The sequence below is a fragment of the Myotis yumanensis genome, unplaced genomic scaffold (assembly GCF_028538775.1).
Source record: "Myotis yumanensis isolate MYYU_CA2020_CCGP unplaced genomic scaffold, mMyoYum1.0.hap1 SCAF_15, whole genome shotgun sequence".
Lineage (NCBI taxonomy): Eukaryota > Metazoa > Chordata > Mammalia > Chiroptera > Vespertilionidae > Myotis > Myotis yumanensis.
This window is the reverse complement of record NW_027223766.1, coordinates 40,076,003-40,089,562: the sequence shown is the minus strand read 5'-3', so window position 1 is coordinate 40,089,562 and position 13,560 is coordinate 40,076,003. Positions and strand designations below refer to the sequence as shown.

The window sequence follows — 13,560 nt, the reverse complement described above, 5'->3', positions numbered from 1 at the left end:
CTCTGTAAAAAATCAATAAAATATATTAAAAAAAAAAAAAGTCTTTCCATGTGCTCATGAAGAGTGGCAACTTTATGTAACGAGCAGTAGTAACATCTATCACAGTTATTTTACATTTGGTTCTCATTTATTGCAATGAGATGGAAATTTCAGGATGCCATAAGATGAAGATTTGCCAAAAGAATGCTGCTATAGCGAGGGTAACTCCAATATCAGCCCTCACTCCTGGTACTGACGTTTCTACTGAAACTGTTGTAATGACTTGGCATCAAAGTCTAATTTTATAAGACGGAAGACTAGGTTTAATAATATGAAGAACATTTGAATACATAAGTGTCTCTCAGAAGGAAGGAAATTTGTTGAATTTTTTTTCAGGGAACACGTGTTAAATTTTATTGGGGATTACAGGGAGACTTACATTCTCTTAGGTAACAGTGAAGGACTAATAGGTTGATTAAAAATGTGATAACAATGAAAATATATTTAGGGCATACTGAGAAACCATTAGTGATCATCAGATGTGTCAGAATCTAGTAAAAAAAGAGGAACCGTAAACAATAATTTTTAAAAGGAGAAGCAGAGCTATCAGAAAGCATTCTTCTGTTCTTAGGTGGAAGCTGTCTCCTTTGGTTTGTCATCTGCTTGACACAAGAGTCATTGGTTAGCTGTTTCTCTCCAAAGAGCATTAGCTTTAGCGGATTCTTAAGACACTCCTATTTAAACTCTCCTGATGAAGTGGATTTCCAACAGTCTAGGCAAAATTGTTTGTGTCTTTTTAGTGGGGAAACATGAATTTGAGGGTCAACATTTGGAGGCTTTCACTGACGTGCTAATTGTTATCATGGCGTTGCTGTCTTTTTCATTAAGACTCTGGGCAGTTTTTTTCTCCCATCTTTTCCAGAAGACTAAATATTTAGGTTTTTGGTCATAGTTTTGGAAAGACTGCTTGTACCGGTTGATGATAAGATTGGGTGTTTCATGGATTTCTTTCTGTACTTAATCATGCTAACTTGTAATAGAGCTGAGTCTAGGATCAGAGGTAAAAATTTTAAATGCATGGGAAGCCTGTTATTAATTCACTAGAGGCCTGGTGCACAACATTCATGCATTTTGTGAGGGGGGCGGTGAGGGGGTCTCTCAGCCCAGCCTGCACCCTTTAGCAGTCCAGGAGCCCACAGGGGATGTCTGACTGCGGCTTAGGCCCACTCGTAAGTTGCAGTCGGACATCCTTAGTGCTGTCGTGGAGGCGGGAGAGGCTCCCGCCACTGCCACTGCGCTCGCCAGCATCAGCCCAGCTTGTGGCTGAGCGGAGGTGGGGGGCGGGGGCACTGACTACTTGGGGGGGGCAGCTCCTGCGCTGAGCGTCTGCCCCCTGATGGTCAGTGTGCGTCATAGCAACTGATCATTCTGCATATTACCCTTTTATTATATAGGATAAGGGAGAGTTGATGGATCTCCAAAGGGTTGATTTCATTGTTTTGAAGGCTAATGGCATGGAAACTGAAGGGTCTTTGAGACTATTGTTAATTTAATTTTACTTAAAAAGTTCTACTTTTTCTTTTTCTGAAGATTGAGAATGATATGGACAAAAATGTTTTATTATAAGCTATGTGTTTCTTATTGGTGCTTGCTGGTCCAATCAGTTGATAGTGCAGTTGTGAAACAAGTTACAAAGCCCAAGTACTATATATTCTGGAATATACGTAGCTCTTTATTTTTCTGAAATCATCCCTCTAATGAAATGACATTGCTTTCTTTTTAGTGTTTATAAAATCTATCTTATTATGAGAAGCCCTCAATTTCTTTGGTTTGATTTACAAAGTACTGCTTGGAGAAGAAAAAAGACCTTAAACAATCATACCTACACCTATAGAGATTACAGTTGTCCGCCTTATCCAAGTTTTTGCTTTCTGGTCTGAAAATATTAAGTGGAAAATTCTAGAAATAAACAAGTCATAAATTTTAAATTGTGTACCATTTTGAGTAGTGTGATGAAATCTCATGCTGTTCACTCTGTCCTGCCCAGGATGTGAATCATCTCTTTGTTGAGTGTATCCACGCTGTGTATGTTACCCACCCATTTAATCACTTTAGTAACCATCTCAGTTATCAGAAGAACAGTGCTGGTGTTCAAGTAACCCTTATTTACTTAACAAAGTTCAAGAGCATTGATGCTGGCCCAGCAGGTGTGGCTCAGTGGTTGAGCATAGACCCATGAACCAAGAGGAACCTGGTTCGATTTCTGGTCAGAGCACATACTTAGGTTGCTGGCTCGATCCCCATCAATGTTTCTGTCTATCCCTCTCCCTTTCTTTCTAAAAATCAATTTAAAAAAGCATATTTAAAAAAAAGTATATGTTGGCAATTTGGATAGCTAAAGAGAAGCCAAAAAATGCTTCTTTAAAATGTGGAAGTTCTAGATTTAGTAAGGAAAGCAAAAAAAAAAAAAAAAAATTCATATGCTGAGGTTGCTAAGATCTACAGTAAGAACAAATCTGCTAAATTGTGAAGACGGAAAAAGAAATTTGTGTTAGTTTTGCTGTTGCACTTCAAACTGAAAAAGTTATGGCTACAATATGTGATAAATGTTTACTAGTTAAGATGGAAAACTCATCAAATTTGTGGGTGGAAGACACGAACAGAAAATATGTTCCCATGCCCAGCTGGCATGGCTCAGTGGTTGAGCGTCAACCTATGAACCAGGAGGTCATGGTTCCATTCCAGTCAGGGGACATGCCTGGGTGGCAGGCTCGATCCCCAGTAAGGCGGGGGTGGCATGCAGGAGGTAGCTGATCAATGATTCTCTTTCATCATTGATGTTTCTAACTTTCTCTCCCTCTCCCTTCCTCTCTGAAATCAATAAAAACATATTAAAAAGAAGAAAAAAAAATATGTTCCCATGTTGTGTCAGAAAGCATTGAGCCTATGGGAAGACTTTAGTGAGGGGTCCCCCGAATGAGTGACACCAAGCCATTTACTGTAAGTAAGGGGTGGGTACACAGATTCAGGAATAGGTTTTGACTAAAAAAAATAACAATTATTGGAGAAGAGAGAGAGAGAGAGATAGAGACACCACATTCACATAACTTTTATTACGGTGTGTTATGATGGTTTTATTATTAGTTGTTTTTAACCTCTCACTGTGTCTGGTTTATGAATTAAACTTTATCATAGATATGTATCAGCAAAAACTTAGTATATGTAGGGTTTGGTATTACCTGTGGTTTTAGACCTCCACTGGGAATGTATATCCTGTGCTGTAGAAATTCTCAATGGCTGGTGCTGGAAGTTGTAGTAAACAAACCTTTAAAGATTATTTTACAAAAGTAGTAATGTATATTACTAGTTTATGGAGATCATGAAAGCACATACTTATCAGATAAATGAGAAAATAACAGCAACAAAAACCTATGTGGCTGGGTATAAAATTACTGGGACAACAGGATTACCATGAATTAACAGATTGGAAGTTTAGTTTTCTCAAAGAACTCAAAGGTGAAAAAAATTTATTTTGGAAAAAATTGAGTTCAATGAGTTGCCTTAGTGATTACAGAGACATTGATGTAGGAATAAGAAAGGGGAAAAAGCCATTTTTCCAAATTATTCTGTGTTTTTAAAAATTTTTTTCTGTTTTTTTTTTTCTTTGTTTTGGTATATGTCTTTTAAACATTCATTTGTAATAAAAGTTTTAAATTAAGTATGAGTATATCTTTGACTCCTTTATTTATATCAAGATTGATTTGCAGAATATGGCCTGTGGTTCCAATCCTGCCTGCTGCCTGTTTCTATAAATAAAGGTTTATTGGAACACAGCCAAGTTCATTTGTTTGCATGTGTTCTATGACTGCACTCGCATCCCACCAGCAGATTTGACTAGTTGTGACAGAAACCCTGTGTCCACAAGGCCGAAAATATCTATTTTTGGACCTTTACAGAAAACGTTAGTTGACCCCTGATTTACATCACTGGAAGGTTATATATTCAAGTTTACATACTTAAGATCTTTTAGACTCGTGGTTCTCAACCTTGCTAATGCCATGACCCTTTAATACAGTTCCTCATGTTGTGGTGACCCCCAACCATAAAATTATTTTCTTTGCTACTTCATAACTGTAATTTTGCTACTGTTATGAATCGTAATGTAAATATCTGATATGCAGGATGTATTTTCATGGTTACAAATTGAACATAATTAAAGCATAGTGATTAATCACAAAACAACATGTAATTATATATGTGTTTTCTGATGGTCTTAGGCGACCCCTGTGAAAGGGTCGTTCGGCCCCCAAATGGGTCGTGACCCACAGGTTGAGAACCACTGTTTTAGACCTTTCATTGCCTTTGGAGTTTGGTTCTGACAGTGTTGTTCTGGAGTAGGAACAAACACAAAAACAATGAAATGGAATACAGGGTCCATAAGTAGACCCAGGCACACGTGGAAATTTAGTATGTGACAGATTGCCATCATAAATCAGAAGAAGAAAGGATAGAGTATTTAATGGTCCTGGGGAAATGGAATCTCTATATAAAGGAGATTGAAATTCTTACATCATATCACATACAAAAATAAACATCAGATCAATTAAAAGCCTAAATGTGAGAGGCAAGATTTTAAAGCAAGTAGGAGAAACTGTAGAATTCTTTTTGACCAACTTAAAGATATGTAAGGATTCTTTTTAGAGCCAGCTACTGAAATCACAAACCATGAAGGGAGAAATTGATGTATTTGACTACATAAAAATTAAAGATTTAATTTTGTTAATTTTTGTTTAACAAAGGACACAATGTTCAAAATTAACAGCCGATTGTCAGACCAGGATATTTGTGCCCAGGTGGCATGGCTCAATGGTTGAGTGTCGACCTATGAACCAGGAGGTCATGGTTCGTTTCCCAGTCAGGGCAAGGGGCCTGCAGGAGGCAGCAGATCAATGATTCTCTCTCATCGATGTTTCTCTCTCTCTTTCTCTCCCTCTGCCTTCCTTCTCTGAAATCAATAAAAAATAAAATTATTGCCCATGGGCCAAATCTGGCCTACTGTTGTTGTTTTTTTGTTTTTGTTTTTAAAATAACTGGCGAGTTAAAAATGGTTTTTACATTTTAAAATATTTGAAAAAATTTATTGATAATATTCTGTGACTATAAAGTGACATGAAATTCAAATTTGTGTTTATAAATAATGTTTCATTGTGACACAACCATGTTCATTCATTTACATTTTACAAATGGTTGCTTTCTGGCTCATACTTTTTACATCCCATTAAAGAAGTATTTATTTACCCAAGGGCACAATTTTCCTCAATATTGTCTTCTAGAAATTTTATAGTTTCAGTCATTACATTCATTTCTGTAGTCCATTGATTATAGTTCTGTAATATATTGAGTTAGTTTTAATATAAGATGTGAGGTAGGAATTGAAGTTCACTTTTTCACACATGAATTTCTAATTACTTTTTTACACATGAATTTCCCATTGCTTAAAAGACTTTCTTTTTTTCTCTAATTAATTACCTTGGAACTTTTTTAAAAAAATCGATGACCATTTAAATATTGGACTATTTTTGGACTCTATTATTTTTCATTGGGATATGTGTTTCTCCTTTGCCAATGCCATATTGATTTGATTACTTGTGTAGCTTTTACAGTAAGTCTTGAAATCAGTTATTGTTTTAGCCTTCTTTTTCAAACTATTTTGCCTATTCTAGGAATTATACTTTTCCATATAAATTTTAGAATTAGCTTGTCAATTTCTTTGAAAAATTATGCTGAGATTTTGTGATGTCATTGAATCAATAGATTGATTTGTAGAGAATCAATATCTTTTTTTCTTTTTTTGTTTTGTTTTGTTATGTTAATTCTCACCCGAGGAAGATATATATAACTGCATATGTTTTGCAAAATTCACTGAAGTGTATTATCTGAAAGGGGTGAATTTTACCATGCATAAATTATACCTAAGAGAAAAATTGACTTTAAAGAAATTAGTTTCATAGTGCTAACCTTAAATCAGTAGGTAAATTAAAGTAGGGCTCTGTGAATGAGCCCTTATTATCTACTTAATCACAAAGCATACTTTCTTTTTCACATAAACCAATAAATTCAAATAGCCATGTCATTGATCTTTAGAGAGTTGAAGGTAAGGGGAGAGACAGAGAGAAACATTGATGTGAGAAAGACACATCAATTGATTGTCTCCCACAGGCACCCCGACCCATATTGAGCCTGCAACCTAGGTATGTGCCCTTGCTCAGAATCGAACCTGGGACCCTTCAGTCCTTGGACTGACACTCTAATCCAGGGGTCCTCAAACTTTTTAAACAGGGGGCCAGTTCACTGTCCCTCAGACTGTTGGAGGGCCGGACTATAGTTTAAAAAAAAACTATGAACAAATTCCTATGCACACTGCACATATCTTATTTTGAAGTAAAAAAACAAAACGGGAACAAATATAATATTTGTATTTGCATGTGGCCCACAGGCCGTAGTTTGAGGACCCCTGCTCTAATCACTGAGCAAAACCAGCTAGGGCCATTTTAATATTCTTTACAATAGAATAAATCGTTCTCTGGATGACTGGGGACATGTAAGCTGTGTGATAGTACGCAGAGACATCACCGTATAGGAGTTCTGATTGGTGCATAGTCTTCAATAATTACAAGGCGTTACTTGAATGAAAGTGTTGTCAAAGCAGTAAGACTGCATTTATGCATCCAGCATTTTCAGGATTGTTGGTAACCTGGGCATATTTTTCTCCAGTAATCTTGTCTCTTGTTATTGCAAGGCCTAACTTGCTCACGTACACCTCGTTGACAGGACCTTTGGTAGCAACGCCCGAAGTTGTATAAAGTGGGGATGATGGATTCTTCTTTACACCAAGTATTGGCAGGCAAAAGATGGCTTTTAGTTCAGGATGTGTTACATGGGCCTTCTTGAAACGTAAGCCCATTGGCCTAATGAATCGTCCATATTTAGGTGGTTTTTGAGTAAAGCCATCTCCAACAAAGCACTTTAGTAACCATCCTCCTCCACGCCTTTTTCTTTCTCTTTCTTGTTCAAATAACTTTTAATACCTCTGTTTCTCCCTGAGCCTGAACTTTGGGCAGAGGGACTTCCCATTTTCCAGCTTCCTTTCCTCTCTTTGTTTTTGTTTAATCATATTGGAAAGCACTTTAGCTTGGGACTGTCCCTCTCTGTCCAGTAGCTAGGCAGGTACTGCTCCTTGTGGAGTCTTTTCATCATTCTTTTGTTTGGTGTTTCTCTTTTTATGCATCTTGATAGTCTTTTTCATTTGTATTTTCTCAGCATGGCGCTGTTTACAGTAGAGCTTAGCCTTCAGACCAGTCATCTTTTTTTGCCTTTGAACATTCATGAGCCTCTCGACCTTCCTTCTTTCTCTTCTCATGGTAATCCAAACGATATCCATAGCGTTTATGGTGTAACTCAGTATTCTTATTTTGTGGCATGTTTTATATTTTTAGCATTTCCGCTTGACTCTTACAGTTTCTGCTTTAATACTCCATCTGTTTATGCATTATGTTTTTCTATATATCTTTCACCTTAACAATTTTAAAATTTATTGATGAGAGAGAGGGGGAGAGAGAGAGAGAAAGAGAGAGAGAGAGAGATGGATTTGTTGTTCTACTTATTTATGCATTCATTGGTTGATGCTTGTATGTACCCTGACCGGAGATTGAACCCACAAACTTGGCATATCAAGAGGATGCTCTAATCAACTGAGCTACCCGGCCAGGGCCTACCTTAACAATTTTAATTATATAAAAGTCTGTCTCTGATAATTTCGTCATCCTTGTCATCTCTGAATCTAATTATATTGGCTATTTTATCACTTGACAATGGGTTTTTTAATCCTTGTTATTTCCCCCAGAGTCTCATGGGTTTGAATTGTGTTTATGCTTTAAAGTGGGCATGCCTTTTCTGTCAGACCATTAATGTTGGGGATTAAATCACCAAGCAAGTCAGGAGTTCACATAGGTTTGGATGTTGTTGTTTTAATCATTACCTTTAGTGCACCAGTCTTCAAATTCTGTTAATAGTGGATTACTGTTGCGTTGTGCTTAATTAGGATGGATGCAGGAGCACCAAGAAACCGCTAGCCATCTCTTCTACACTCACATATGTGCACCCCCTAAAGGATTCTTTGTTAATATGTTCTGCTCCCAATATTACTCATGAGTAACCAGCGGAAGCCTGTGGCAAAGTGCTTGTGAGTGTGAACTCACCCCTAACCATTCCAAATTGTCATGTTAGCCCACACTTGGCCGTTAATAATTTGTTCAGGTTTTAACTGATATCCTCTTGCCTGCCTACATGGTGGCTACCTCTTACTCCAGTGCCAAAGGTGAAACAGTGTGCCCTTGTTACTCTTTGGAGGGGCTTGTCACTCTTTGGAATTAAACTTATATGTTTGCCTTTTCAACTCTCTGATGGGCTCAAGAAAAGTTGTGATTTTGTAGTTTAGCCTTTGGTCAATTTTTAGAATGGGAGTAACATTATTTATAATTTTGTAAATCCTAAGCGGAACTAATTATAGTTTTAAAACATTTTCAATTTTCCTTATAAAAACAATGGAAGTGAAAGTTATATCACTATTTATTTGTTATTTTTATTTTTAAAATATATATTTTTGTTGATTTCAGATAGGAAGGGTGAGGGAGAGAGAGATAGAAACATCAATGATGAGAGAGACTTATTGGCCAGCTACCCCACTGGGGATCGAGCCCGCCGTCCCCCGCATGTGCCCTGACTGGAAGTTGAACTGTGACTGCCTGGTTCATAGGTCGATGCTCAAGCACTGAGCCACACCAGGAGGGCTATCACTACTTATTTTTAACTGGAGTAAATAATACCTTCCCTAGATACATTTTTCTTATTCTTTCATTTTATTTTTAAAACTTGGCCTTTTATTTGCCCCACCTTATTTTATAGGATCCTAATATTTCACAGTGTTTTTATAGCCAACTAATGTCCAGACGGTTGAACAGATTTAAACAATTAGTGAGAGCACTCATCCAGTGTATTCCCCTCTGTCTGGATTCTTAAGATCACTCCAATTCAGATCTTGTCTGAATGATTTGAATTGCATAGGTTTTGGTTTCACTGTGTAAGTCAAATTAACTGCCTTTATTTTGAAATTAAACTTTGCAAAATAATGTAAATATTTTAGAGAGTATGGTTGAAAATATATTGCAAATAGTCGGTAGAAATTTTACAATTATAATAGAAGAAATATCTCCATAGACATATATTGAATTAATTGGGCCTTACATTAATATGTATATCAGAAGGCAGAATTAGTTGCAACACTTATGATATGAAGTGCCATATAAGATGTTATTCCATTATCAGAAAATTAAATTTTTATTCTTTTATTCTCACTCTATGGATTTTTTAAATTTATTTTTTTATTTTTATTGATTTCAGAGAGGAAGGGAGAGGGAGAGGGAGAGATAGAAACATCAGTGAGGAGAGAGAATCATTGATTGGCTGCCTCCTGCATGCCCCCTACTGGGGATCGAGCCCACAACCTGGGCATGTGCTCTTGAGCGGAATCGAACCCGGGACCTTTCAGTCCACAGGCCGATGCTCTATCCACTGAGCAAAACCAGCTAGAGCTCTATGGATTTTTTTTTATATGAAATTCTGTCCACAGATTGTAATGGTAGTTTTTGTTTTGAGACCATCAGGAAACTAATTTGTCCTCACTTGTTTTCTTTGCAGAAAACTTCATCAGCAGTTCGAAATGTATAAGGAGCAGGTAAAGAAGATGGGAGAGGAATCACCGCAGCAGCAAGAACAGAAGGGCGATGCTCCCACCTGTGGTATCTGCCACAAAACAAAGTTTGCGGATGGATGTGGCCATAACTGTTCATATTGCCAAACCAAGTTCTGTGCTCGTTGCGGAGGTCGAGTGTCTTTACGCTCAAACAAGGTACAGAAATGAAAATCATACGTAATAATTCTCTTACAGTTAAGCTTATTGTGAGCAAGTGCAGAAGACAACTGAAATTAATATTCAGATTAGCCAGTGCCTTCATTTTAGTTAAAAAAACTTAATTTTTTTTGCGTAAAAAATATATTTGCTTTATTTTTTTTTATCTCCTTTAGCTTATGATTTGGTTTAAAATCGTAGAATCCTAGACTCTTTAAGATGATTAATAGAATTTAGAGATCTAGTTTCTTTACTTTGCAGGTCCAGAAAACTCAGATCCAGGGAGACTAAAGTTCCTTTTTATTTATTTTTTTTACTTATTTTTTTAAAATATATTTTTTTATTGATTTTTTACAGAGAGGAAGGGAGAGAGATAGAGAGTTAGAAACATCGATGAGAGAGAGAGACATCGATCAGCTGCCCCCTGCACATCTCCCACTGGGGATGTGCCCGTAACCCAGGTACATGCCCTTGACCGGAATCGAACCTGGGACCTTTCAGTCCGCAGGCTGACGCTCTATCCACTGAGCCAAACCGGTTTCGGCCTAAAGTTCCTTTTTAAAGTCACAGAACTAACTCTAGCTTTTCCATTGCCACACAAGTTTATCAAGTTTGCACATATGCTCTTCCTTCTGAGAGGAAGAGGCTGCTTTTAGCTTTGAGATTCTGTGTTTCATAGTTGGAAAGCTTTTCAAGCTACGTTACCTTTTTATTTCTGTCTTAACATTAATGAAATAAACATTAGACTATGGAACTTCAAGAAGAAATGTTAAGGACGTTTTTCACACTTATACTAGATTTTTGGAGTTTCTCCATCCTCTTTAGAAAAATGTTAATGCTACCCAAAGAATGTTTGTTGAAATCAGCAAAAGCAGTTTTTAAAAAAATACTTGTCTCAGTAAGTTCTTTAGCATTTGCTTTTATCTCCTCACTAGTATCTTATTAATCAGTTCTTTATTTAGATGGCTTTTAAATAGGAAGCTGATATCTTTAATTACATAGATATAATAGTGGTAATTTTGTTCCCCTGTGTGATTTCATTTATCCATTTTCCCATTGCTCCCCCTTTCTCATTGTTTTGTTTTGTTTTCTCATTGTTTTATTTCTATTAATTTTTCACTGATCTGAAAAATTATACTGATTTACTGATTATATTTTTGTTTTACCGATTATATTTCTTTTTCTTGACTAGTTGTATGGGCTAGAAATGCCTGTACAATTCTGAATAGAAGTGGCGAGAGCAGACATATCCTGCCATTTTTTTTTTTAAAAAGTGTATCTTTTAAAAAAAAACTTTTTTGTTGAAAGTATTACAGATGTCTCTTTTCTCACCCCTGTTGACCTCCTCCACCCCACTCCAGATTCACAGACATTGAAGCATGCAGCAGACATATCCTGTCTTGTTCTTGATCTTAGGGAAAAAGCATTGTCTTTCACTATTAAGAATTATATTAGCACCCTAGCTGGTTTGGCTCAGTGGATAGAGCATTGGCCTGCGGACTGAAGGATCCCAGGTTTGATTCCAGTCAAGGGCACATGACTGGGTTTTGGGCTCCATCCCCAGGAGAGGGCTTGCAGGAGGCAGCCAATCAATGATTCTCTCTCATCATTGATGTTTCTATCTCTCTCTCCCTCTTCCTTCCTCTCTGAAGTTTTGTATTGCTATGCCTTCAAGCTTTCTAATCTTTTCTCCAGCAATGCCAAATTTTATGTTACCATGTAGTGTATTTTTCATCTTAGACATTTTAGTTTTTATATCTAGAATTTCAGTTGGGGCTTTTTTATATCTTTCATTATCAACTTAACTTTTTGAAATAGAGAATATACTCTCATAATTCTGTTGATGTTCTCCTTTGCTAATTCTAGCATCTCTGGCAGTTTTGTGTTGGTTTTGATTATTTTCATCACATTATGCATTTCCCTGACTCTCTGCATGCTTGATATCTCATGTTGGATGCCAGGCATTGTAAATTTTACTTTGTTGGGTGCTGGATGTTTTTGTGTTACTATAACTCTTCTTTAACTTTGTCTGGGATGCAGTTATGTGGAAACATTTGACACTTTTGTGTATTTCTGTTATGATTTGTTAGTTGGATATGGAGCAGTGCTCAGTGTAGCACTAATTATTCTCTGCTACTAAGATAAGGCTTTCATGAGTACTTTAACAAATGCCCATGAATTATGAGTTTTTCCAGTCTCGCTGGTGGGATCATCCACTGTTCTCTTTAACCCTTTTAAATGATTCCACCCCATTCCCACTGCTAGATGTTTTCTCACATGCATGCTCACCGATCATACTCAGCTGACTTCTTGAAGGGACCCTCTGTAGATATCTCAAGTGAGTTCTCTCTCAGTGTAGCTTTCTTTTCTCTGGTAGCTTCCCCTGTGACATCTCGCTGTGTTGCCTTCCTCAGACTCTCAGTTTTAATCCATTCAAGTCAGGATGTCTGCTAAGCTGCACTTCAGTTCCTCTGTCCTGTTCTACCTGAAAAGTCTTTCAAAGTAGTAAGCTGGGACAATTGTAGAGTTTATCTTGCATATTTCCCATGTATCACTGTCTTTTGTTGCCTTATATCCAACATTAGACCATTCTTTCATGAATTTTGTCTGTTTGTTTTTTTTGTTTGTTTGTTTTGCTGTTGTTTGTTGTAAGCAGGTGGAGAAATCTAGTCCTTGTTACGCCATTTAGGTCAGAAGCAGAAATCTCTCATGACATCTGATTACAGTTTGCTTGAAAATATATTTCTTGATTTCTAACACAGGTCCCTTTATGCTGAGCACCGTTTTTGTCAATAAAAAGTACAGTGAAAAATTGGAATACCCCTTGAAGATCTGTTGCAATTTAATCTACTATAAAATTCTGTATGTTATGGATTAGTCTGAAGGAGATGGTTAATAGAAGAAGGAATGTGCCCCACTTTACTCATATTTTTTTCTATGATCTGAGGAATGTGTCAAGGGAGTAAAACATAAAAAATAGTCTATAGAGTTTAGCTCAAGAAAGATAACCTGGATTTTTAAGTTAGTTTTTCTTCATTTTCATTGAGGTAAGAAACCTGTCATAAGAGTGTCATAATTTACTTGGGATAGTGTCCCTTTGAGTGATAGGTATAAAGGTTGTCTATATTCTAAGTGAAAAGAGTATTGAGTTCAATTTCTCTCTTCAAATTGGATCGTCATCCAGCTGCCTGATGCAATAGAAGAAGGCTTCTGCTTTCAGTAGGTGCTGAATACATCTCTTTGATTTATCATCGCCCTAAAGGATCAAGCCCAGTTAAATTCGGTCACACTATTTTAATGAAGTAGAATAATGGGAATGCCAATATTTTATGGCTCACAATGTAATTATAAAGCTATTTAAAAATCAGGTTAGTAACCTTTCAAGAATCAAGATAAAATAATCTGTTGTTTTAATTTTGAGACACTTATATGTGGAGCCATCCTTAAAAATGAATTAATTCTTTTTAGTGTATTTAGGATACAAAGAAATAAAGTATGAGACATATAGAAATTCCAATACAAGATTTTATGACATATTGCTTCCATTTATTTCCAAGATGAAACCCCCTTAATAAGAGCTATATATTTAGCCAGATTAAAAAATGATGACTTTA

At 36.6% G+C, this 13,560-nt stretch overlaps 1 protein-coding gene and 1 pseudogene across 1 annotated transcript in view; one reads left to right on the top strand and one right to left on the bottom strand.

Moving 5' to 3' along the window:
* The window catches only part of RIMS2 (regulating synaptic membrane exocytosis 2), a 353,913-nt gene that overhangs the window by 47,596 nt on the left and 292,757 nt on the right, over positions 1–13,560 (top strand). The window contains 1 exon segment of the mRNA XM_070392355.1: positions 9,736–9,946. Coding sequence (XP_070248456.1) covers positions 9,736–9,946 — 211 coding nt within the window.
* Positions 6,680–7,460, bottom strand: LOC138993244 (ribosome biogenesis protein NSA2 homolog pseudogene; annotated as a pseudogene).